The following is a 24,172-nucleotide window of genomic DNA, read 5'->3' as shown; positions in this document are numbered from 1 at the left end:
CAAGCCCCTTATGTTTACCTCAGTTTCCTCAACTGTAAAATAAAGATAACAGGTGTTGGAGGAATCACATTGGATAATATCTGTAAAGTGCTTAACAGAGTATCTGGCAAATAGTAGGCGCTTAATAAATACTTCTTTCTTTATTTTTCCTTAATAAATATTTACTGAGTTGAATTAAGTTTAATTGAAGTACGAGAACAAATCTTGGCAAAGGTCTTTGACTCAACCATTCTCTGCTCCCTTCTCACCACTGAGTGACTGAGTTAAATTTATCTATCCTGTCACAAATGTCAAAAATTCCTCTGCCAGAAGCCATCAGCAAGTGATTGGAGACAAAGTGATTTAAATTGTCTGGAATAAGACTAAATGCTAACCAGGTTTTTTTTTCCTTCTCTTTCCTATTCCCATTTACCAATGGATATTTCTTTTTTTAGGCTCGTGGGAGGATTAGCATCTGAAAACGTCCGCTGGGCTGAGTCTGTGGAAGACTTCAAAGGGCAGGGAATAACTTTGTGTGGAGATGTCTTACTGATATCAGCCTTTGTTTCCTATGTGGGTTATTTCACCAAAAAATACAGGAATGAACTGATAGATAAATTTTGGATCCCATACCTAAATCAACTAAAGGTAACATCCACAGGCACACTCGGTTCTCAGGATTTCTAAGTGGACACTGCCAAGGTTCATTGTCATTTATGTTCTCTTGCCATCAGTCCATTTGGAGTTCTTATTGTAGTCCAATATTGCTAACATCACTCTGGCAGTGCTGCAAAACTTTGAAGTCTGGAGTAGTCTGTGGTCCCCCTCACTGCAAAATCACCTCGTATGACAACTGTCTTCACCACAACATTATTTGTTTAGAGTTATTTTCCATTCAGCGAGGGCACCCCACTTAGGGCAGCTGGCAGTTGTAGCCTTCAGCCATCACTGCTTCTGAGGAAGGGCCCATTCTCTCTGCAGGTCCCCATTCCTATCACTGAAGGTCTGGATCCCCTGACTCTGCTGACAGATGATGCAGACATTGCCACATGGAATAACCAGGGCCTGCCCAGTGACCGCATGTCCACAGAGAACGCCACCATTATCTGCAACACAGAGAGGTGGCCTCTCATCGTTGATGCTCAGCTACAAGGAATCAAGTGGATTAAAAACAAATATGGGGAAGAACTGAAAGCCATCCGACTGGGGCAGAAGGGGTATGTGCTCTTTATTAGAAGACATATAATTGTTTTTTATAACACAGAATTGTTATTGTCATCCGAGTATAACAGTCCTTAAGCATTAGGGCCACAAGAAGGCTGCCACAAGCTCAATAGCTTGCACAAAATGAATTAATCCATGCCTGAATGAGTTTTTAGATGCATTAATCTAGCCTTGAAAATAAATTCCAATATTGACTAACCTACAATTTACTTTACGTTTTATTGCTAATGCTGTTTTTAAACAGGCCTATACTCCCTGATGGAGGATACAGCTAGGTAAATAGGAAAGATGGCTAATGCTGTGTGTGTGGTTTTTTCTTTCCTGTTAATACAGCTAGAGGGCAGCTAGGTGGTGCAATGGATAGAGCGCTAGGCCTGGAGTTCAAATCTAGCCTCAGACATTTCTTTGCTATGTGACCCTGGGCAAGTCACTTAACCCTGTTTGTCTCAATTTCCTCATCTGTAAAACGAGCTAGAGAAGGAAATGGCAAACCACTCCAGTATCTTTGCCAAAAAGAAAATAAAAACAAAACCAAAAAAACCGAAGTGGAGTCACAAAGATTTGGACACGACTGAAACAATTAAACAATAAGCAACAAAAACACAGCTAGATCCTGATCCTATTGGGCTGAAATCAATTACCAAATTTTACATAATTATAATTTTGAATAGATTGAATTATAATTCCTGTGTTCTTCACAGGAGCCATTTTCCACTTTAATCAGGACCTAGCTCTACTGGCAGAAAAATATATAGCATTAGCTATCTTTCCTACACACCTCTCAATCTGTCATTTGCCCAGGTGAATGGTTGTGTTTAGAGCTAAATTAGTGATAAGCATAAGGGACCGTGAATCTTCATTTCTGAAGGCATCGAGTGCCATGAGTAATAAAACAATTTCTCATTTTTATCGATTTAGTTGGCTGCTCATTCTAGAAGGTTGTTTCTTAAAATGCAGTATTGTAAGTTGCCTCTGTTTTATTGCATAATGATTCATGAGATCACTGTTGTACTGTGTCTGCAGCTATCTGGACAAAATTGAGAAAGCTATCTCAGAAGGAGATACTTTACTCATTGAGAATATTGGAGAGACCGTAGAGCCTGTGTTAGATCCTCTACTGGGCAGAAACACGATTAAAAAAGGAAGGTAAATGGTTTTTCCTTTAACTAACAGAGCAGTGAGTTTTCTATGATTTCATCTTCTTTTGTGTGGGAAAATGTCATAAAGAGATAATATACTGAATTTCTTTGACTTTCCTACTAGGAAATTGAGATACTAAAAATCACTACAATGTGAAAGAATAATCCCTTCCTGAAAGAGAGATAGGGGATTGTGGGGGCTCACCCCACACCTGAGATAAGGAAGTTATCTGGGTAAATCTGGGGTCTTAAATATTCTGAAAGTTATAGTGGAAAATAGAGAGGAAGTCTTGGGATGCAGTGCATAGAGCACGGGCCTGGAGTCAGAAGGACCTGAGTTCAAATCCGGTCTCAGCTGTGTGACTCTGGGCAAGTCACTTAACCCCAACTGCCTCATCAAAAAAAAGTAGAGAGGGGAAGCTAGGTGGCACAGTAGATAGAGCACCGGCCCCGAATTCAGGAGGACCTGAGTTCAAATCCGACCTCAGACACATAACACTTACTAGCTGTGTGACCCTGGGCAAGTCACTGAACTCCATTGCCTAGCCAAAAAAAAAAAAAGGAATAAAAAAAAGGAGAGAGGAAGAAAACTCTGACACTAAGCTAGATACTACCAAACATCAGGTATAACATAGAACATCAGTGGAAAAGCCCATTAATTCACAGGTAAAGGACAGTATAATAACAGAGCTTCACGTTTCTATGCACAAATGCACAAAATATGGATAATAAAACTGACCAGAGATGTTAGCACAAGCGAGTACAACAGACACAACAGAAATCACTGAGATTTGGCAGGGTGTAAAGCTCATAACTTCAAGAGGAATAGATCCAATAAAGATTAAATAAAGTAGAATAGCATTTTATATCAAGAAGGTGTACCCTTGTAAGGAAATCCCTAAACAAGAGGGGAGAATCATGATCTGAAGCATTTGGGTGATTGATGGAAGGAAAACCAGAATCTATACTGTGGTGAAGTTCTACCACAGACCACAGGGCCAGAAAGGGCACAGATTTCCTGGATGAGTAGTTTTTCTACCATAGACTACTTAGATTTTGGCAAGCCATTTGGCAAAGTCATAACTTTGTGGATATTGTGGAGAGAAGCAGATTGGAGTACAGTAGGGTTAGATAGGTGTGGAACCAACTGAATGACAAGATTCAAAAAAAAGTAGCTGACGGGTCAGTATCAACTCAGAGGAGAACCTCTGTGGAGGTGTTCTAGGGGTCTGGCCTCGCTCTTGTTCTGTTTGGGCATTTGTATCAATAGATGAAGATGGCAGGATTATAGATTTAGAGCTGAAAAGCATGTTACAGGTTATCTAATGCGGTAGCTTCGTTTTTATAGATGAGGAAATCTGCCCACAGCTCAACTCGATGACAGGTTTATCAAGTCTGTAGATGCCCCAGAACTGGAAGCACCAGCTAACAAATTCAATGGGAGAATTGGTATCCAAACAGATCTTGGAATGATAGAATGTTGGGGCAGCTAGGTGGCTCAGTAGATAGAGCACTGGTCCTGTAATCAGGAAGACAAGTTCCAATCCAGCGTCAGATATTTATTAGCTGTGTGACCCTAGGCAAGTCACTTAACCCCAATTGCCTCAAAAAAAAAAGAGAGAGACAGATATAATAGAATGCTGATCTGAATATAACAGCATGGAAATATAATAGGGATGTATGTAAAGTGCTATACTTAGTTTTTTTTTTTAAATGAAATTGTAGCAACATTTTTTTGTTTCATATTGCCTAAATATTTCCTCCTATATCACTCTCTTCCCCCTATCCAGAGAGCCATCTTGGGGCAGCTAGGTGGCGCAGTGGATAGAGCACCAGCCCTGAAGTCAGGAGGACCTGAGTTCAAATCCGACCTCAGACCAAACACTTGACACGTACTAGCTGTGTGACCCTGGGCAAGTCACTTAACCCCAATTGCCTAAAAAAAAAACCAGAGAGCCATCTTACATAACAAAGAATATTTTTTAAATCAGTAAAATAAATCAACACATCAGAAAGAAGATCTAAAATATATGCAGCATTCCACAATTGGGGACTTTGCATCTCTGTAAAGGAACAGGAGAAAGGTCTCAGAACTCTTCTTTGAGGCTGTGCTTGTTCTTTATTATTCCATAATCTTCACTTTTAATTGTTTTGATACATATGGTTTTAAAAATCAACTTCAGAAGTGCAATATGGAGAAAATTGTAAATAGACAATAGTTTATATGGGACAAAAAGACATGGGGGTCTTAATGCAGCAAGCTCAATATAGAGGCAGCTTGGTGGCACAACGGATAAAATACCAGGCCTGGAGTCAGGATGACCTGAGTTCTCATTCAGCCTCAGACATTTACTAGCTGTATGACCCTGTGAGCAAGTAATTTAACTTTGATTTGCCTCAGTTTCCTCAACTGTAAAATGGGGATAATAATAGCACCTACCTTTCAGGGTTGTTATAGAGATAGGAGATAATCCTTGTAAATATTTGTAAAATAGAAATAAGATATTTGTAAAAAGCACATGGCACAGTGCCTGGCACATAGTAGGGACCATATAAATGCTTAGTTCTTTCCCTTACATCTCCCCCTCTTCAAAATGAGTCAATACAACGGCCCAGAAAAGCTCATTCTTAGCACTAATAAAAGCATCTTGTACTGAATGAGTCAGGTCAGAATATCTTAAGGTTTAAGCTAGAAAAGCTATTAGGAACTATCTAGTCCAACTACCCAGATGAGGAAACTAAGGCACAGGAGTCTCCCTGCACTCTGCCCTTGGTGGAAGGGAAACTACCTTTGCAGGATTGTTTCCAGTTCTAGTTTTCACCTCTTAGGTGGTAGAGTAGGTCCAGAAGAAAGTGACCAGGACGGTGAGAGAGCTGGAAACTATGCCAGGATTGGGTGAAGGGACAAGAATCATTTATTAACCCATAGAAGAGAAGGCTTATCAGGGACGTCATGTACGAGAGGTATCTAGGAGTATCTGAAGGGCCATCATGGGAAAGAGAAACCAGATTTGTTTTGTTTGACCCAGAAGGCATTGATTAGAGGTTGCAGTAAAGACAATTTCAGATGAAACATAAGAAAAACATTTCCTAACAAGGAAAGTTGTCCAAAAATGGAATGGGCTGCCTTGGGAGGCAGTGAGTTCCTAAAAATCTCTGGAGGCCTTTGACTATTGACTATTTGTCAAGGTAGGGGTGTCGTAGAGAGCTGTAGACTGATAGGAGACTTCTGAGGACTTTTCCAACTCTGAGAGCTTATGAATCTATATCAAGCAACTGTTTTTAAAAACAGAGGTATAATATACAACGCTAAGGAGGAACAGTGAAACACTGTGTTGATGTCTGAGTCTGGAAGAAGGAAAGGACTTTCCATTGGACCAGTTATGAACAGTGAGAAAAATGAGCCGATTCTATCCTCCCCCACCCAAGGAACTTGTACAGAAAAAGAAAAGAGAGAGAGTATAGGGAAGAGTTGGAGAAAAAAAAAAGATTCTTAATATGATAAGCCTAAAGGCATAGATTATAGAGAAATCTCACTGACAGAGAGGTTCAGGATAGAAGAAAGAAGACATTCCTTTATACTTTAATCTGGAGAACAGAAAAGTAGCATCCCTGAGGAATGTTTATATTATACATCCATCCAAGAGTTGTAACTAGGTTGGGGTTTGCTAATGCAGGGGTTTTACAGGGGTGACAAAATTTGTAGAGATGATTAGTGGTACTTTTGGTCCTTCAGAAGCACTGAACTTGCTACCTAGCAATAATAATTAATTAAAATAGGAAGCTCCCAGATAGATGCTTTCTCCCCCCCCCACTGTCCCAGCAATGACCTTGAGGTACCCACTTCTCTGCTGTGCCCCCAAATTAGTTAAGAGATCATTTTGTGCACCTTGTCTTAGGCACAAAATTTGATAATAACAGCTCTGAGATAGAAGACATAGAAAGAAAACAGGAAATGACCTTCTTCTAGTGACCAAGAGAAGGTCTAAAGATAGTAGCTGGACCCCGGGGACTAGAGGAAGAAGGGTGAGCTTAGACAGAAGAACAATCAATGGAGAGTCAAGGCCTAAAGTCTGCTGATTAAAAGGAAAGGACAAAAGTCTGCACCTGGAAAGGATAATAGCTATTTTAAAGCTAAACCATAAACTATGACATGTTCACAGCGGGACTAAGTGTTTTAAAATTCAGTTAGGCTGACCCAGTGTGAAATTGTATTTAATGGTAATATAGTTCGGCTGTATATAATGTGTATCCCTGTAGGAAAGTTAAATTGTGTCTAACTGTGTCTACTGTTTTGCACTGCATATATAATTGATATCCCTATTTGAAGGGAATATCACCAAATAAACTAGAAAGAATGGAGGAAAGGAAAAGAACTTTGAGAAAAATCTCCTCCCATTTTATTTGTACGTTGTAGCAGCCAAAAGAGAACCTAAAATTATTTGGTAGATTCTTTTGGGGTGCTGTGCCCTCTTCATAGAAGGAAAGGGCTAGCAGACATGGTGAAAGTAAAAGATAATTTTTATCCACTCCAACATCTGGCAATATGATTGAGTATCTGTTTTATTAACTCCACAGATACATTAAAATAGGTGATAAAGAAGTGGAATACCACCCCAATTTCCGCCTTATCCTTCACACCAAGTATTTTAATCCACATTATAAGCCTGAGATGCAGGCTCAGTGCACCCTCATCAATTTTCTAGTAACCCGGGATGGGTTGGAAGATCAACTTTTGGCTGCTGTCGTGGCCAAAGAGCGACCAGATCTTGAGGAACTGAAGGTAACATTGATTGGGATAGCAAAAGAAGTGTGGGGAAGGGAGCTGGATGAAAGGAAGGCAGAAAGGAGCAGCAAAACTGAGGGAAGGAGAATTGTGAATAATAGTTAACCATGGTGGCTACACACCCAGCCTGCCTTCTTACCTTTCTGTTGAATGTGCTCATCTCATCAAGTGTAATCATGTTTTCACTTACAACAGAGTGAGTCATTTCTTTCCCATTTATCTTGTCATCTGCCTCACAAATGTAATTCTAAATTAAATGGCTACTTCATTTGAAAGGACAAGATCACAGTAATGACAATTTGTCTCCATATTTCTCTTATCAGACTCTATCTATTCACTTTGCCAGTGCTCTAGTTTGGATCCTCAGTGCCTCTAAACTGGATGATTGCAATCGGTTCCTATTGCAATCTGAACAGCTTCTAATCTGTAGCTCTGTCTCTCCTTCCTCTAACTGATCCTCTACATCACAGCCAAAATAATCTTCCTGAAGCATTGGTCTAAACTTGTCAACTCCCAGGGATCAAAAATCTTCAGTGACTGTTGCCACTAAGATAAAAACAAACTCCTCAGTTCAACATTTAAAATCCTCTAGAACCTGGCTCTAGCCTTCCTTTCTACACTTATTTTATACTACTTCAGAAACAGCTTGGAGCCTGGAATCAGGAAGACCTGAGTTCAAATCCAGCCTCACATACTCAATAGCTGTGTGATCCTGGGCAAATCACTTTACCTCTTCACCCCAGTTTCTTCAACTGTAAAATGGGAATCATAATAGCACCTATCTCACAGGGTTGTTGCGAGGGGGAAATGAGATATTTGTAAAGCATCACATATTAGGCTCTTAAATACTTATTCTTTTCCCTCGTCCTCAATAGTCTTTCCAGCCACATTGGACTATTTGCTATTCTAAGAACTTGCCTGGCACATAATATGCGCTATGTAAATGTTAGCTATAGCTTAGTATGCCTGTGTTTCCATAGTCCCTCCAACATTAACTATTTCCATTTTATGTCATCTTTGCCAATTTTCTGAGTGTGAGGTATGAAATTTACATTTCTCTTAGTAATCTAGAGCAATGTTTTATGTGTCTGTTAATACCTGGTATGTTTTATTTTATTTATTCATTATATTTTTAGAACTGCTTACCCAGAAAATGTTCACTTTAAAAAGAAAAAGCATATGAATCATTGATTGTGCTTCCTGGGTGTGTGCAATTTTTTTAGGCAGAACTCACCAAGTCTCAAAATGAATTTAAGATTGTCCTGAAAGAACTGGAAGACTCTTTGCTAGCCCGTCTATCTGCTGCATCAGGAAACTTCTTGGGAGACACAGCTTTAGTGGAAAATCTGGAGACAACCAAGCGTACAGCTAACGAAATTGAGGAGAAAGTAAGAAACCTTCTCTAGGAATGTTTTTTTTCCTTACAAACAGAGGCCTAAGGTAAAAACTTATTTAAAATAAACTGTGAAATCCTAGATTATGTTACCAAAGGAGAAACTCCTGATGAAATTGCAAAGAAAAGAGCAAACAAGTTGCCTGGGCTGGTGTGAGGGTAAAAGTGGGACCCAGGTGGCTTACCTACCTCCTTCAAATTCCATCTTACCTCTGTTGTGCCTCCTTAGGACTTTGAGAGACAGAGCCAGTTTGGTATGGTAGAAAGAAATCTGCGTCTGTGGCCAGACAATCTTGGTCCAAATCCAAGGCAAGTTTCTTCACATTGCAAGCCTTACTTTCCTTCCCTATAAAATCAGGGGATTAGTGGTTATCCTATCCCCTAATTGTAGCCAGGATTCTACAGGATATCTGGCTTTTCAGGTTCCTCTTCTGTAGGTTGGTTTCACTAAAGATTTTTTTTCTCCTTGCTTTGAGGTGAAAGAAGCAAAAATTACAGAAATTAAAATCAATGAGGCAAGAGAAAACTACCGTCCAGCTGCAGAGAGGGCATCCATGCTGTACTTTATTCTGAATGATCTCAATAAAATCAATCCCATCTATCAGTTTTCACTGAAGGTACTAGCCTTAATCATCCTTCTTTGAGGCTGTGCCTGGGAGTTCTCAGAGTTGTCATGTGTAATCAATGCTGGGGCTTACATAGTCCCATCTTGCAGATGAGGGTGGAGAGGTGAATGACATGCCCAGCCACTGTGGGTCAGTGGTAGAAATAAGACTATTGTATTTCAGGTCTTGTCAGAACTGTTCCAACTCATGTCTGCACTCTGGGTTCTTTAAGCCAAATTAACCTCCTAATTATGTCATTCCTTTCTGGAATCCGATTTAACATAACACCACGGGCGGAGTGGGGCACCCCTTTTCTCTCTAGGTAAACAGTGAGATGTTTGACCACCTCAGTACCTTCTCTGGTTTTACTATTTCCGGTCAGGCATTTAATGTGGTCTTTGAGAAAGCCATACAGCGGACCCTGCCAGCTGATGAGGTAAAGCAAAGAGTGATTAACCTGACAGATGAAATCACCTACTCTGTCTACATGTACACAGCTCGAGGACTCTTTGAGAGAGACAAACTCATTTTTCTGGCACAGGTTGCATTTCAGGTAATTTAAGACTCATTTGGGACTATTTCCAGTGAAACATCACTAACATCAACTCAGGAAGGTGAATCTAAAAATTAAACAGCTTAAATTCTAGAAAACTTTAAAGTAAGTACCACTCTATTTTTTTTAAGTACATACCATAAATCTAGGAGAGAAAGCATAGCATAGTGGATAGAGGGCCAATCTTAGAGTCAGGAAGACCCAGGTTGGAAGTCCCACCCCTGACACAATCTAGCTGAGTGACTAAGGCAAGTTACTTGACCTTTCAGTGTGCTTGAGAAAGAAGTGAATGTCATCTGTTATCAGTACAGAAAGTTTCCATTACTGGGAGTGCCTCAAATTGATGACCTCAAGATGGTGGATCAGGGAAGAGGGCGGCAAGGAAATAACCAAAATTCTAAGCAGCTGCTAACAAAGTGCTGCCAACTCTAGTCCCTCTTTAAGGGAATGAATGGGTTTCATTTAAAATAAGCAAACAGTACATGCCTGCATGGAAAGATGATATTTATAACTCATGAGACCTTTGTCGGTATATGTAGATAGATAGGTAGAGGGCACAGGGTGAGCTGAAGATTAAGGGATCATATCTGGAGAATAAAATTAAGGGATGAGAGAGGATTATACTAGGAGAAGAAGAAAGGGAGAGGTAGAATGGGGTAAACTATCTCACAAAAAAAACCCCAGAAAAGTCTCTTACAGTGGAAGGGGAAACGGGGGGGGGGGAGGTGAGAGGGAATGAGTGAATCTTATTCTCATAGGATTTGGCTTAAGGAGGGAATAACATACACATTCAATTGGGTGTGGAAATCTGTCTTACCCTACAGGAAAATAGGGGGAGAAGGGGAAAAGAGAGCAGGGGGATGATAGAGAGGAGGGCAGATTGGGAAAGGGGGTAATCAGAAATAAATACTTCTGAGGAGGGACAGGGTCAAAAGAAAGAATAGAATAAATGGGAGGGCAGGATAGAATTAAGGGAAATAGAGTTAGTTTTTCACAACATGTCTACTATGGACGTGTTTTGCATAACTGCACGTGTACAACCTATATTGAGGTGCTTGCCTTTTCAATGAGGGTGGGTGGGGAGGGAGGAAGACAGAAAATTTGAAACCTAAAGTTTTAAAAACATATGTTTTTTTAAAAAAATGTTTTCACATGCTACTGAGAAATAAGAAATATAGGAAATGGGGTACAGAAGTCTGTCCTGCCCTATAGGAAAATAGAAGGGGAAGAAGATAAGAGAAGGGGAGAGAGATAGAAGAGAGGACAGACTAGGGGAAGGGATATTCAGAATGCATGACATCTTGGGGTGGGGGGAGGGGGGAGATGGGGTGAAAATTTGGAACTCAAAAACTTGTGGAAGTGAATGTTGAAAACTAAAAATAAACAAATTTATATTAAAAAAAGAAAAAATAAAATAAAATAAGCAAACAGCCCTATTAAATTAAATTAAATAAGCATATAGCCCTATTATTATCTAAAGACAGCCTGTTGCATTAAATAGGTTAAATAGTTCTCCTGCCATCTTATTTACATGGTAAATTTATTTAACAAACTTTAAACTTCATAGTGTGAATGTAGACTTGAACTCAAACCTAATATAAACAGCTCTATCTTTAAGTTAGTGAGGCCCAATGAAACAATAATGAAAAACAAATTCTGCTTGCTGCTGGTGAAATTAAAACTTTTCATTCCTGTCTGAATGTAACATTCATTAATTAGTTGTCCCTTACCAGAACAGCATGCCTTCCTTCCCATACCCATAGTGTTTCCTGTCTGACTAAAAGTGGACTGTATGTCTGGGAAGTGGCGTTTTCCTGAATCAGAGATGAGGACCTTGTGGCCAGCCGTCAGTGAGATGACAGGGATTGTGAACTCCTGGGCCCTTGACTGTCCATCAGAGAACACTGTTAGCCTCAAGTATACAGACGTGGTGCCGAGCCATACAGGAAAGTGAATCTGAAGTGACAGGGTCTCTGTGCTCCAGAAACACAGGCAAAGATGGCTCAGGCCCAGACATACACAAGAAAAGGTGCTTTCAAAAGCACAAGGGGAGGGGCAAGTGGAATGCTATTACAACCAGTAAGAGATGTTTGTCTCTCAAAACCCTTGCCTTGTACCCAGTGACCTTGTGATTCTGCCAGGGATTTATCTTTTTAAAGTAACGTCAGACATCCTCTGTTACCGTGACAACATAACCCTGTGCTCACTCATGTTTCCTCAGGTTTTATCAATGAAGAAAGAACTGAACCCAGTTGAGCTGGATTTCCTCTTGCGATTCCCTTTTAAGGCTGGGATCCCTTCACCTGTGCATTTTCTATTATCTCAAGGATGGGGAGGGATTAAGGTTTGTCTCAAGTCTTAGAAACACTATGTACATCCTTCACTTAGTAAAACCTTTTCCTGTGAGTCTGAGTGTGTTAATGAGATTAGATTGCAAAAAGTTATTGGCCTGTGGAATTCAGTGATAGCAAGGAAACCAGAGATGATGATGAAAAACAGTATTTACAGTTTTTATTTACTGCTGGCAAAATTAAAATTTTTCATTCTTATTTTGAATATAACATTTATTAAATCCCTGTAATGTACCAGATGTTTATACTGGCAGAGAAAGGGATAACTTCCTGGCAGGCTGAGATCACCCCCAGGATGTTGGCCTACATGGCATTATCCACATGGCTCTTTCCCAACCCACACTCCCACCACCAACCACTGCCCTAGTAAAATACAAAGAGTAAAGGTTATCCCCAGACCTCACTGTCTTTGGGGCTAATCCTGGACCTCAACATTCTAGAGTTTTTTAAACTATAGAATGGAATGACAGAACTAGAGAGGATCATTTATCCAGATGATAATTTCTTGTGGTGTCAAAGAAATGTAGATAAAGAAAAGTTAGTGAACTGTTGAATTCACAGGTTGGAGATCACAGTCTCTTGGAAGAGTCACGTTGTCTAATCCATACGAAGAGGGGACCAAAATTCCCCTCTACTTACCACATTTGTATCAGGTAGCCATCTTGTCTTTGTTTAAAGCTTTACCATGAAGAAACATCCACTACTTCTGGAGGAGGTTATTTCTACTTTTGGTTAGCTCTAACTGTGACTCTAACTGACATAGTATATCTTAATATACAGTGCTACACTACATACCCCTCTTTTATCTGTCCCATTCCTTTTCTTTTTTCTTTTCTTTTCTTTTATTTTTTTGGAGGCAGTCAGAGTTAAGTGACTTGCCTGGGGTCTTACAGGTAGTACATGTCAAGTGTCTAAGGCAAGATTTGAACCCAGGTCCTGACTCCAGGGCCAGTGCTCTGTCCATTGGCCCATTCCCCCCCTTTCCTTTCCAGTAAGGTCTGATAGTTCAATATATATAGGTTCCTATAGTTCAGGGCCATTTCCCTACTATTTGTCCTCAGTGAAAAATACAGCCAGGTAATAGTTTTAATTTAATTGTGAAACCACTGGTCCTTTCATCCCAAACAATAGCTCTGAGGTCTAGGTGGCCAACTTTTCTAGGTGAAGGAGATATTTAATCAGAATTTGTTTTAAGTATCTATCACCCCCAAGCTGCCAGCACAGTTCTTTGCAAATACTAGGTCATGAATAAGTGATTATCGACAAATAGATGTGTTTGAATAACCTTTTCCAAGAAAGAAATGGAATGAGTTGTTATCATGAATTCCCAGGTCCTCTCAGAAATGGATGACTTCAGAAATCTGGATAGTGACATTGAAGGATCTGCTAAACGGTGGAAAAAATTTGTTGAATCTGAAGCCCCAGAAAAAGAAATATTTCCTAAGGAATGGAAGAATAAAACTGCGCTACAAAAACTCTGTATGATGAGGTGTATGAGACCAGACAGAATGACCTATGCTATCAAGTAGGTAACCAAAGACTCCCACCCAGCCAGAATTCTAGCCAAAGCCTGACGGAAGATCTGAGTGGTGTAGTGGCTACCATGAGCCTAGTTCTCCAGGGATACTTCACCCACTCATTCCTTCCAATGTCATTATAGAATCCCAGAACTTGAGTGTTGGAAGGGACTTTATTGCTTATTTAGTGCAACTCGTATACAAAAGGAATCCTCACTATAGCATAACCATAACATAACAAGTGGTTGTCCAGCTTCTGCTTGAACACCTAAGGGAACACCTCCCCATCTTTCCAGTTGGCCTATTCCATTTCTGGACAGTTCTAATTGTTGATAAATTTTCCTGACCTCAAGCCTAAATTTGCCTCTTTACAATTTCCACCCATTGGTTTTGTTTCTGCCTTCTGGAGCCACATAGAATAAGTTTACTCTTCCTTCTGCATGTTGTCATTCAGTCATTTCAGTCTGACTCTTAGTGACTCCATTCAGGGTTTTCTTCTCAAAGATACTGGAGTGGGTTTGCCATTTTCTTCTCCAGCTCATTTTACAGATGAGGAAACTGAGGCAAACAGGGTTAAGTGATTTGCCCAGGGTCTGAGGCCAGATATGGACGCAGGAAGATGAGTCTTCCTGACTTCCAGCCCAGAGCTCCATCCACTGTGCCACCTAGCTGCCCTCAACACAGATGGCAACCCTTCACATACTATCACATCTCCCCACTTCTCTTTTCCAGGTGAAACATGATGATTATAGGTGTTTTCACTCCAAAAGAAGGGATGACTTATAAGATGGAAGGGATGTAAATTTATGAACTTGCTAAAATCAAAATCCTGGATACCAGACTAGGGAGGAAATGGAGCTAATTCATGCCTAAACCTCTAGATAAGAGAGATTTAAATATTTCCAAAAATCTCCAGAGACACAGTGTAACCCATTCTCATGCCTCAAAATTATCAGAGTTGATAAATTCCTTCTGATAGCTAACTTCAATCCCTCCAGCTATCACTAATAACAGAGGATCAGGCTGGCTAGGGTATAAATATGACTTAGTGTTACACTAATCCAGATGAAGAGTACACCTGATATCTGGGAAGAAAGATAACTTTTTAACTCATGCCTCACTCCACTATTAAAAAAAAAAAGCATGAACTTTTCTGATTCCAATAACCGTACAACTGTTGATGTTGCTTTTAATGGCATATCTGGCAGGGAGAGAATCATAGAATCTCAAAGGCTTATAGATTTAAAGCTGGTCAGAATTTTAAAAGTCATCTTTATAGGTAAGGAAACTGATGAACAGAGAGGTTGAATAACTTGCCCAAGGTCACAAAGGCAGTAAGTGGGAGAGTCAGGATCTGAACCTATGTCCTTAGATGCTAAATGCAGCACTCTTTCTATTGCACTATGAGCTGGAATGTTCCTTAAAATGTGTCTCACCTGGCCCAAACTTGAACAGGAGGCCCATCTACAACATCTGTGATAATTAGATAAAAGGTTGTCATTATTCAATCATGTCCGACTCTTTGTGACCCCGTGAAGCAAAGCACCCAAAGCTGTCCAATGGCGTTTTTCTTGGCAAAGATACTGGAGTGATTTGCTATTTCCTTTTATAAGGGATTAAGGCAAACAGAGGTTAAGTGACTTGCCCAGAGTCTAGCTAGTAAGTGTCTGAGGCCAAATTTGAACTCAGGTCTTCCTGACTCCAGGCCCAGCGCTTTATCAAACGCTGAGCCACCTAGGCACTCACATTTTATCCAATACTGTCACCTGAGCCCATTTCACTTTTGGACAACTCTAACTGTTAAGTTTCTTACCAAAAGGTGAAAACCAAAAATAAGAGAGAGACAGGGACAGAGAAAGCTAGAGGGAGGGAGAGATAGAGAGAAGGGAGAAGGGGTGGAAGGAGGGAAGTGATAGAGAGGAGGAGATGAGAGAAGGAAGTGGGGAGGGGCAGCTAGGTGGCACAATGGATAGAGCTCTGGCCTTAGAGTCAGGAGGACCTGAGTTCAAATCTAGATTCAGACACTTGACATTTACTAGCTGTGTGACCCTGGCAAGTCACTTAACCCCAATTGCCTCACCAAAAAGCAAAAAAATAATAATAATAAAAATAAAGAAGGTAGGGAGATGGTTCCATCTGTTGAATAGGTTGAGGCTGGTGGATCACTTGAGCTTTCTAGTTCTGATCCATATTAGAGCTAAAGCTAATCGGGTGTCCTTGCTAAGTCTGGTACCAATACGATGAGCCGTGGGAAGGCGTGGAAGGCATCAGACTGCCTAAGGAAGGGCAAACCAACTCAGTCTGGAAATGGAACAGGTCAGAGCTTTCATGCTGACCAGTAAGTAGGATCAGGCCCACGAATGGCCATTCTCCTTCCAGGCTGCGTGAGACAGGGAGGTCCAGTTTTCCTACAGGAGCCTAAGTCTTCCTCTCTGCATCTTCCCACCATTGTGGGAAGTTCCTAGTTCTACCGTCTCGGGCCAAGCAGAACAATTCTTAAGATGAACAGTAGTTGACAATTCCATGTCCCCATAAACCTTCCCTCCTTCATTCGCAGTTCCTTCAGCCAGTCCTCACATGGCATGGTAGGGCTTCACTAAGCCTAGTCCTCTCCCCATCCCGTTCACCCTCCTTTGAACGATTTCCAGTTGTCAGGATTCTTCCTAAAATGTAGTGCAGAGGCCCGAACTTCAGGAAATGGTCCAGTTGGGCTTGCGTACAACAGGATAATCATCATTATATCCCCATAAATGTAACCTAAGATTGCATTCACTTTCTGGGCTGCTATGCTGTAGTGTTGACTGACAACTGAGTCTGCAATCCACTAAAACCACCAGTTTTTTCACTGAATTCTCATCAAACCATCATTTCCCCCACATTCAGCATTAGAAACTTTAACTCTTTCAGTGGCTCAATGAAAACAACTGTGGGGTTTTTTAAGTTCATCTTTCTGAAACAGACCTAGTTCCATTTTTTTTCCAATTCTTAATTGTTTTATTTTTAATGTATTTTAATTTTTTTCCAATCCTCAATTTTAAAAAATCTTATTTTTGATTGTTTTTGCTTTATATCACCTTCACCTTCTATCTATTCTGGATTCATTTTGTATGCTCTGATTTATATATAGTCCTTGAGAGCAGGTTTGATTTTTGCTTTCTCTTTGTCCCCCTAACACTTAGCACAGACAATGGCACCTAGTAAATGCTTAATAAATGCTTGTTGACCGATTAATATATCTTTTCTCATTCTCCCTCCCCTCCCCATCACCCAGGGGCTCCTCCATTGTAAGAGAAAATAGGAATTCAGAGAAACCAAACAACACATTACTCATGTCTGACAGTTTATGTATGCAGTACCCACTTGTAGTCCTCTAACTCTTCAAAGATGGAATTGAGGTGCACTTAATCACTCTTTTCCAGGACCAGGCCTGGCCATTATAATGACATTTGTTGTTGTTCAGTCATTTTTCAGCCATGTCCAACTCTTCATTACCCCGTTTGGGGTTTTCTTGGCAAAGATACTGGAGTGATTTGCCATTTCCTCCTGTTGCTAATTTTACAGATGAGGAAACTGAGGCAAACAGGGTTAAGTGACTTGTAGCTAATAAGTGTCTCAGGCAAGATTTGAACTCAGGAAGATGAGTCTTCTTGACTTCAGTCTCTATCCACTGCACCACCTAGCTGCCCTTTACAATGAAGAAGCATTCAGTTTCTTGGGGGTTGTGGTTATATTTGCTGCTGCCGCCGTCGTTCTTTCCTTTTACATTATAGTGACTGTGTTTCTTGTTTTTCTGATTCTGCTTACTTCACTATGCATCAGCTCATAGAGGTCTACCCAGGCTTTTCTGAATTCAGACCCACTTCTCTACTTCAAAATAAATGTGGATCTCTACTAATTTGCAAGACAAACTGTTCTGGTCCTGTATTAAGCCATTTCCCCAGTACTGTATCTTGCTGTCTATGAAATCCCTCCCAGATTAGAGAGAGAATGGCTGTAGCTACCCAGCTTCCCAATTCCTTTCAGATTTTTCTTTAGACTTTTCTTTCACACAAATAACTTTGAGAAGTATTTGAACCTCTACCAGTTTCCTCTTTAGGAAGAATAACTTAAATTAACCCTGGGGGTTGTGTATTTCATCAGTTCCTCCTTTTGTTAAAAGATAACTCAATCATTAATAATGTACTGTCCTACCAAGAGAGGGTTTGTAAGTGAAAAAGGAGAGGAGATTGAATTTGATCAAATTCTAGTACTTAAACCCAGTTGAGAGACCTTGATATTTGAGACCAGTTTTCCTATCTGTTGGCAACTTTCTTAATTGTTTTTCCTGGTAGAATGCAGGCAATCAAATTTCCCCAAAACACCAGTCCCCATGCTAGAATTCCCCCTTTGGTAAAATGGAAATCTCACACCATCTGGCTAGCCAGAATTTTTTTTATCTTCAGTTGAAGGACTGGGATCTGTGAGGAGGGTCTAACTCATTAAAAAGAGAAGTCACTTTGTTGCCAGATTGTGTTTACTTATAAACTGTTAGTCCTGGTCCTAAAGTTTACTTGGTTTCTGGAAAGAGGATGAACAGAATCTGAGAAGCCAAGTGGCCACCTGACTATTTCAGGGAGTTTCCTTAAAAGTGGATGAATATTTCTCTTCTGAAATATTTCATTTAGTATCATTTGAGGAACACAATACGATAAGAAAATATTGGACTCCAGTTGGTAGGTGATGTGGAATTAGAGAAAACAGGTTGTAAATGGTGTAACATAACTAGGTAAGGGTTAAAGTTTGGCAAGCAAATAGGGAGGGCTTGACTAGACCTTGTTGGTGGCAGCAATGGGGTTTATAGGAAACAGTTCCAGAAAAGGGCTCCAGAGCCATAGGGCCAAGGATATGCTGGTAAATTATTAACACCTGGTCTCAGGGCATCGTATCCACCTTTAAGCTTCATCTATGTTACTGACATTTTCGCCATCACTTTCTCAGGTCTAGACAATCAACAAAACAAGATATCAAGCTAAACACTCACACTGAAAATTGGCCTGGACCTTAGCACAAATCCCCATTCTGCTACTTAATCGCCTGTATGGTCTTCACCAAGGGCAGGTCCCTTGATCTGTCTGGATCTCATTCCACTTCTATAAAACAAGGGATGGGCCAGATGATCTCTTACGGTCCCTTCCAGTTCTAAATTGTGTTAGCCACATTTATTAAATGTCTACTTTGTGCAAGGCACTGTGCTAATCTCTGGGGATACAAAATCAGACCCTGTCCCCAACAAGCTTATTACTATGGAGATCCTACACAGCAGTTTCATATTAGTGCCACAAGTCTGTTTTAAGAATTAAATAAGCTTTTTTTTCTTCTGTTGTGTTTTGTTTCCTCTTTCTGGTGGTTCCTCCTATTGGTTCTAATTCCTACAACGTGACTAATGTGAAAATATGTTTAATAGGAATGTATAGGTATACCCTATATCAGATTATGCACTGTCTTGGGAAGGAAGGGGGAGAAAAATTTAGAACTTAAAAGCTCATGGAAGTGATTGTTGATAATTCAAAATACATTTTAAAAAAAGAATTAAATAAGCTGAATTTTGTGAAAGCTTTTGTGAAAAGTGTGACATGTTAGAAGAATGTCAAGTATCATGATAGTGATGGTGAGGATTGTTGTACCACCCCATCCTCCACCAAGAAGGACACAATTATCCAAAGAAATTAAATTATAGGTAATTCTTTTGAAATGCATACTAATAGAAAGAAGTGGTTGTGTGGAAAATCCAGTACAAGAGATTACTTTCAAATCAATGCTCTAAGACTGGGGAATGTACAGTATTAAAAGAAAGCATATTTATTTTTCTAAATATGTTTGATTTAGGTCAGATAAATAATAATTATTATTATTATAGCTAGCATGTACGCAGTGCTTTAAATTCTGAAAAGTGCTTTACATACATATTTCATTTGGTCAGATTGGCTGTTGTGCAGTTTACATGTAATTAATTGAGAGATGGAGTTACATTTGAGAATTGTTAATTACTTGAGGCAAGTGGGCAAGTGATTGTTTGCAAGACTAGTTTAGTCCCTTGCCTAGAGGCCAGGGAAAGAGACTTGGGAAAATTTTGGAAGCCCTCCTACTCTGGGATCATCTCATTTGATTTTATGTAACTTAGCAGTCGTTTTCTTAAATTGAAAATACCATCAGGGAAAGGCCTTGCATTTCTATAGCATTTAAAGGTTTACAAAATGATTTACATGTGTCGTCTCATTTGATCCTCACAACAATCACTCCCCCACTCCCACCTGGATAGTAGGGGCTATTATTATCTTCACTGTATAGATGAGGAAGTGAGTTGTCCAGGGTCATACTGCTAGTAAGAGTTGTAAACAGAATTTGAACTCTGGTCTTCCTGCCTCTAGATCCAGTGCTCTGTAAACCACACCACCTACCTGAACTCATAAGGGTGATTCTGGTTGCCCTAAATTGAATATATTAGTAGAGATTTGGGCCAAAAGGCCTCTAAAATTATTTACTCATTGTTGTTGGCATTGTCCCATCCCAATGCTCACTGTATTCAGTCTGGGGTCCAGAGTATCACAGGATCCAACTATAAACTCATAGACAAATGAGGGAACACTGACGTGTCACATGGACTCCTAGCTGCCATTCTCAGTTAGTAGCCCAGAGGGCCACACAGGAAAAAAAAATAGGGGAATGCAAAGAAATAGTTGACCGTGGCGGCTGAGGCTAGCCACTCCCACACACTGAAGGATGAATATGGCCAAGACCAGCTGATTTGCCACCATCACTAGTTGCAGTTCTGCCTTCACCTAAATACTTTCTCCCCTCAAACCCTGGGGCTGGTAGATTTTTTGGAATTTATTTCTGGTGTAGGGTCCTGGTGTGTTCTTCTACCTCAACCTCTTAACTTAACAGACATTAGCACACTGGTTGTATATTTTATCCCATAGTTTAGGGAAAAAAAGTTATTGAACCTCCCCACCAAAATAAGGGGAAATAGTGTAAAAAATAAATAAATGAATAACAGAAAAAATTATGCCCCCAAGTCATTTCCCCAAGGGAGTAGAAATGCAAATATTGTCACAGCCCAGCAAATTCCCTTAGTGAAACAAAGAGAAAGAAATGGGAAGCTGATAAGGGGCTCCTATGTATGAATCATAACATCATGGGATTTAGAACTTGAAGGGACCTCAGAAGTCACGTGGCCCAAACCCTCACTTAAAAGATGAAGAGTATAAAAATGTACATACCCTTTGATCCAGCAACACCACTTCTAGGTCTGTATCCCAAGGAGATCATAGAAAAGGGAAAAGGACCCACATGTACAAAAATATTTATAGCAGCTCTTTTTGTGGTGGCAAAGAATTGGAAATTGACAGCACGCCCATCAATTGGGGAATGGTTGAGCAAGTTGTGGTATATGAATGTAATGGAATACCATTGTGCTGTAAGAAATGATGAACAGGCTGACTACAGAAAAACCTGGAAAGACTTGTATGGTCTGATGCTGAATGAAGCGAGCAGAACCAGGAGAACGTTGTACACAGTAACAGCTACATTGTGTGATGACTAATGTTGACAAATGTAACCCTTCTCAGCAATGCAAGGATCTAAGACATCTCCAAAGGCCTCATGATGGAAAATGCTATTCACATCCAAAGAAATAAATATAGAGTTTGAATGCAGATCGAAGCATACTATTTGCTTTTTTTTTTCTGTTGTATTTTGTTTCCTCTTTCTGGTGGTTCCTCCTATTGGTTCTAATTCTTACCTACAACATGACTAATGTGAAAATACGTTTAATAGGAATGTATATGTATAGCCTATATCAGATTGCGCACTGTCTTGGGAAGGGAGGGGGAGAAAAATTTAAAACTCAAAAGCTTATGTTAGTGATTGTTGATAAATCAAAATAAATTAATTTTTCTTAAAAAAAGATGAAGAGGTGGCTCAGTGGATAGAACACTGGTCCTGGAGTCAGGAGGACCTGGGTTCAAATTTAGACTTAGATACTTTACTAGCTGTGTGACCCTGGGCAAGTCACTTAATGCCACTGCCTCAGAAAAAAAATGAGGAAAGTGAGGACCAGAGTTTAAATTGCATTGGTAGTAAATAGCAGAGTCAGGATTTGAACTCATATCACCTGATCTTAAATCTAGCATTTGTAGCACTGTTTCAATTATGTTGTCCTCCTTCTTTCTGTTCACATTGTTGTAGTCACCGTGTATGTTGACTCTGCTTACTTTACCTCGCACGTGGCTTATTTGTATTCATCATGTTCATCATTTCTTTACAATGTAACAATATTCCCGTATATTCATGTACCACATTTGTTTAGCTATTCTCCAACTGATGGGCATCTACTTTATTTCCAGTTCTTTACTATTGCTTACTATATTTACTAGTGCTTACAGGGCCTTTCTTTTTATCACTGGGTTCAATCTCATCTCAAACACTTATTTCTCTGAGACTAGGGACAAATCATTTAACCTCTCAGCCTCAGTTTTCTGTTATGTAAGATTACGATAATAACAACACCTACTTTCTTGTGAGGATAAAATGAGATTTTATAAATATACACATATATATGTGTATACATATATATGTACCCATGTACATATTATGTGCAGATTATGTAGATGCATGAGTGTCTATATATATATATATATATATGTGCATTGCATTCATATGTACATAATTGTGTACACTGCAAACGTGTATATATGTGTAAATATACATATTGCTTTCTGAACTTTAAAACACTGTATAAATGTGAGCTATTATTATTTGCCTCCTCTCAGAGAACTGAAAGTTAGCTTTTTCCCCTCACCATGCCTTTTATCAAGGCTGCTCACCAGGATTGGCACCTTTCTCTGCCCTATTAGAGAAGATGGATCTGAAGAAATCAAGTACACGAGGGACTTGTATCCCTAAAATGAGCATTATGTTAGTACTAGAAATTGAAGAACAATTGTTTTTTCAATCTGGATTACTCATAACCCTATGATCCACCCAAATTAATTGGAGACTTGGCTGCACTGATGCTAAATTGAGTCTGTCATATTTGGATAGGCACACAGGTCCACGGGGTCATTTGGTACAGAGGTGCCCTGAGGCTTAACATCATTTCAATTTACGTGTTTACAAGTTTGCCCCCATGTAATCCCACAGAACTGAGTTTATATACCTTTCAAATTAAAACCAAGACCAAACCCTCACAATCCTCAACCCTCTTGCAAAATAGACACCTCCCTCCTTCCCCCTGCCAAATGTCCTCTTGCTTCAGAATCAACTGAGCAAAGGGCCCTCCAACTTCTGTTTGGCCCACCGGTCCACGTTGTCACAATCTACTCAACTCCCCTGTTGATGTCAGAGCATTCTACGGCCTCTCTTTTCATGTCTAATGAAGAACATATTCTTCAGAAACTTTGTGGAGGAGAAGATGGGGACCAAGTATGTGGAAGGACGGAGTGTTGAGTTTTCCAAGTCTTACGAGGAGAGCAGCCCTTCTACCCCGATCTTCTTCATCCTTTCTCCAGGGGTCGATCCCCTGAAAGATGTGGAAGCATTAGGTGAGTAGTTCCCAACAATAACATCTGTGGAACCTTTCTGTTGTTGATAACTATGCCCTCAACCTCTGGAATTTTTCCAGCCCTGTGCTTTTCCTGTTTTTCTTTCCCTCAGGAAAAAAGTTGGGATTTACCATTGACAATGGGAAAATCCATAATGTGTCCCTGGGGCAGGGACAAGAAGTGGTGGCTGAGCATGCTCTGGATGTGGCATCTGAGGAAGGGCATTGGGTCATTCTGCAGGTACTTAATGGGAACCTTGGCCTCTCCAACAAGGCAGCCCCTCTCATACGAAGGATTTTAGATAACCATGTTTATTAAATTAGTCTGGATCCACTGATCCAAGAGCTTGAAGGTTAAAAAAAAAAGTTAGGATAGGAGTTGGCAAAAAAAAACAAAACAAAACAACCAAAAAGCCCAAAATGGAAAATATGATGCACTGAGAGGGAATGGGGAAATAGATAGGAATGAGGAAGATCAATCTATCTATCTGATTTTGCTTGTAGAACATCCATCTTGTTGCCAGGTGGCTGAGCACTCTGGATAAGAAGGTAGAGAAATACAGCACAGGAAGCCACGATGACTATCGAGTATACATGAGTGCAGAACCTGCCCCCTGCCCTGAAGTTCACATCATACCACAAGGCCTCCTGGAAAATGCCATAAAAATCACAAATGAGCCTCCTACTGGCATGTATGCCAACTTGCACAAAGCCCTGGACCTCTTCACACAGGTATGTCTGGCTTTTGGTAGGGTTCCTCTTTCTCTTCTCTCTCTTCCTCCCAGGCCACTAAATGCAGTCTCTAAGACTTGGCTAAAGCCCCTGACTGCCCTTCACCAGTCACCAACATACTAGCCTTGAGTCTCTCTCTCTCTCTCTCTCTCTCACACACACACACACATAAATATGCACAACACATGCCTTGCATCACAAAATAGACATAGGCCTGAAATGCTTGAATTTTAGAAAAGTGAATCACTTCTAATGCAACAGGAGAGCTTGTTATTTATAGGGGCAACCCTGAGGGGAATTGCTTTGGAAAGCA

General features: G+C 40.2%; 1 protein-coding gene across 2 annotated transcripts in view; it reads left to right on the top strand.

Moving 5' to 3' along the window:
• DNAH17 (dynein axonemal heavy chain 17) overlaps positions 1-24,172 on the top strand; it is a 224,254-nt gene that overhangs the window by 186,302 nt on the left and 13,780 nt on the right. For both annotated transcript variants that reach the window (XM_020966020.2, XM_078155824.1), the window contains 12 exons: positions 435-627; positions 961-1,196; positions 2,227-2,349; positions 6,921-7,125; positions 8,352-8,516; positions 8,998-9,138; positions 9,509-9,679; positions 11,901-12,023; positions 13,362-13,555; positions 22,980-23,128; positions 23,241-23,368; positions 23,632-23,859. In XM_020966020.2, coding sequence (XP_020821679.1) covers positions 435-627; positions 961-1,196; positions 2,227-2,349; positions 6,921-7,125; positions 8,352-8,516; positions 8,998-9,138; positions 9,509-9,679; positions 11,901-12,023; positions 13,362-13,555; positions 22,980-23,128; positions 23,241-23,368; positions 23,632-23,859 — 2,056 coding nt within the window. The remainder of the gene's footprint in view (positions 1-434; positions 628-960; positions 1,197-2,226; positions 2,350-6,920; positions 7,126-8,351; positions 8,517-8,997; positions 9,139-9,508; positions 9,680-11,900; positions 12,024-13,361; positions 13,556-22,979; positions 23,129-23,240; positions 23,369-23,631; positions 23,860-24,172) is intronic.

Source organism: Phascolarctos cinereus, unplaced genomic scaffold, assembly GCF_003287225.1.
Source record: "Phascolarctos cinereus isolate Bilbo 61053 unplaced genomic scaffold, phaCin_HiC Scaffold_5;HRSCAF=322, whole genome shotgun sequence".
Lineage (NCBI taxonomy): Eukaryota > Metazoa > Chordata > Mammalia > Diprotodontia > Phascolarctidae > Phascolarctos > Phascolarctos cinereus.
Note: the sequence above shows the minus strand (reverse complement) of the source record. Positions and strands in the feature narration are given on the sequence as shown.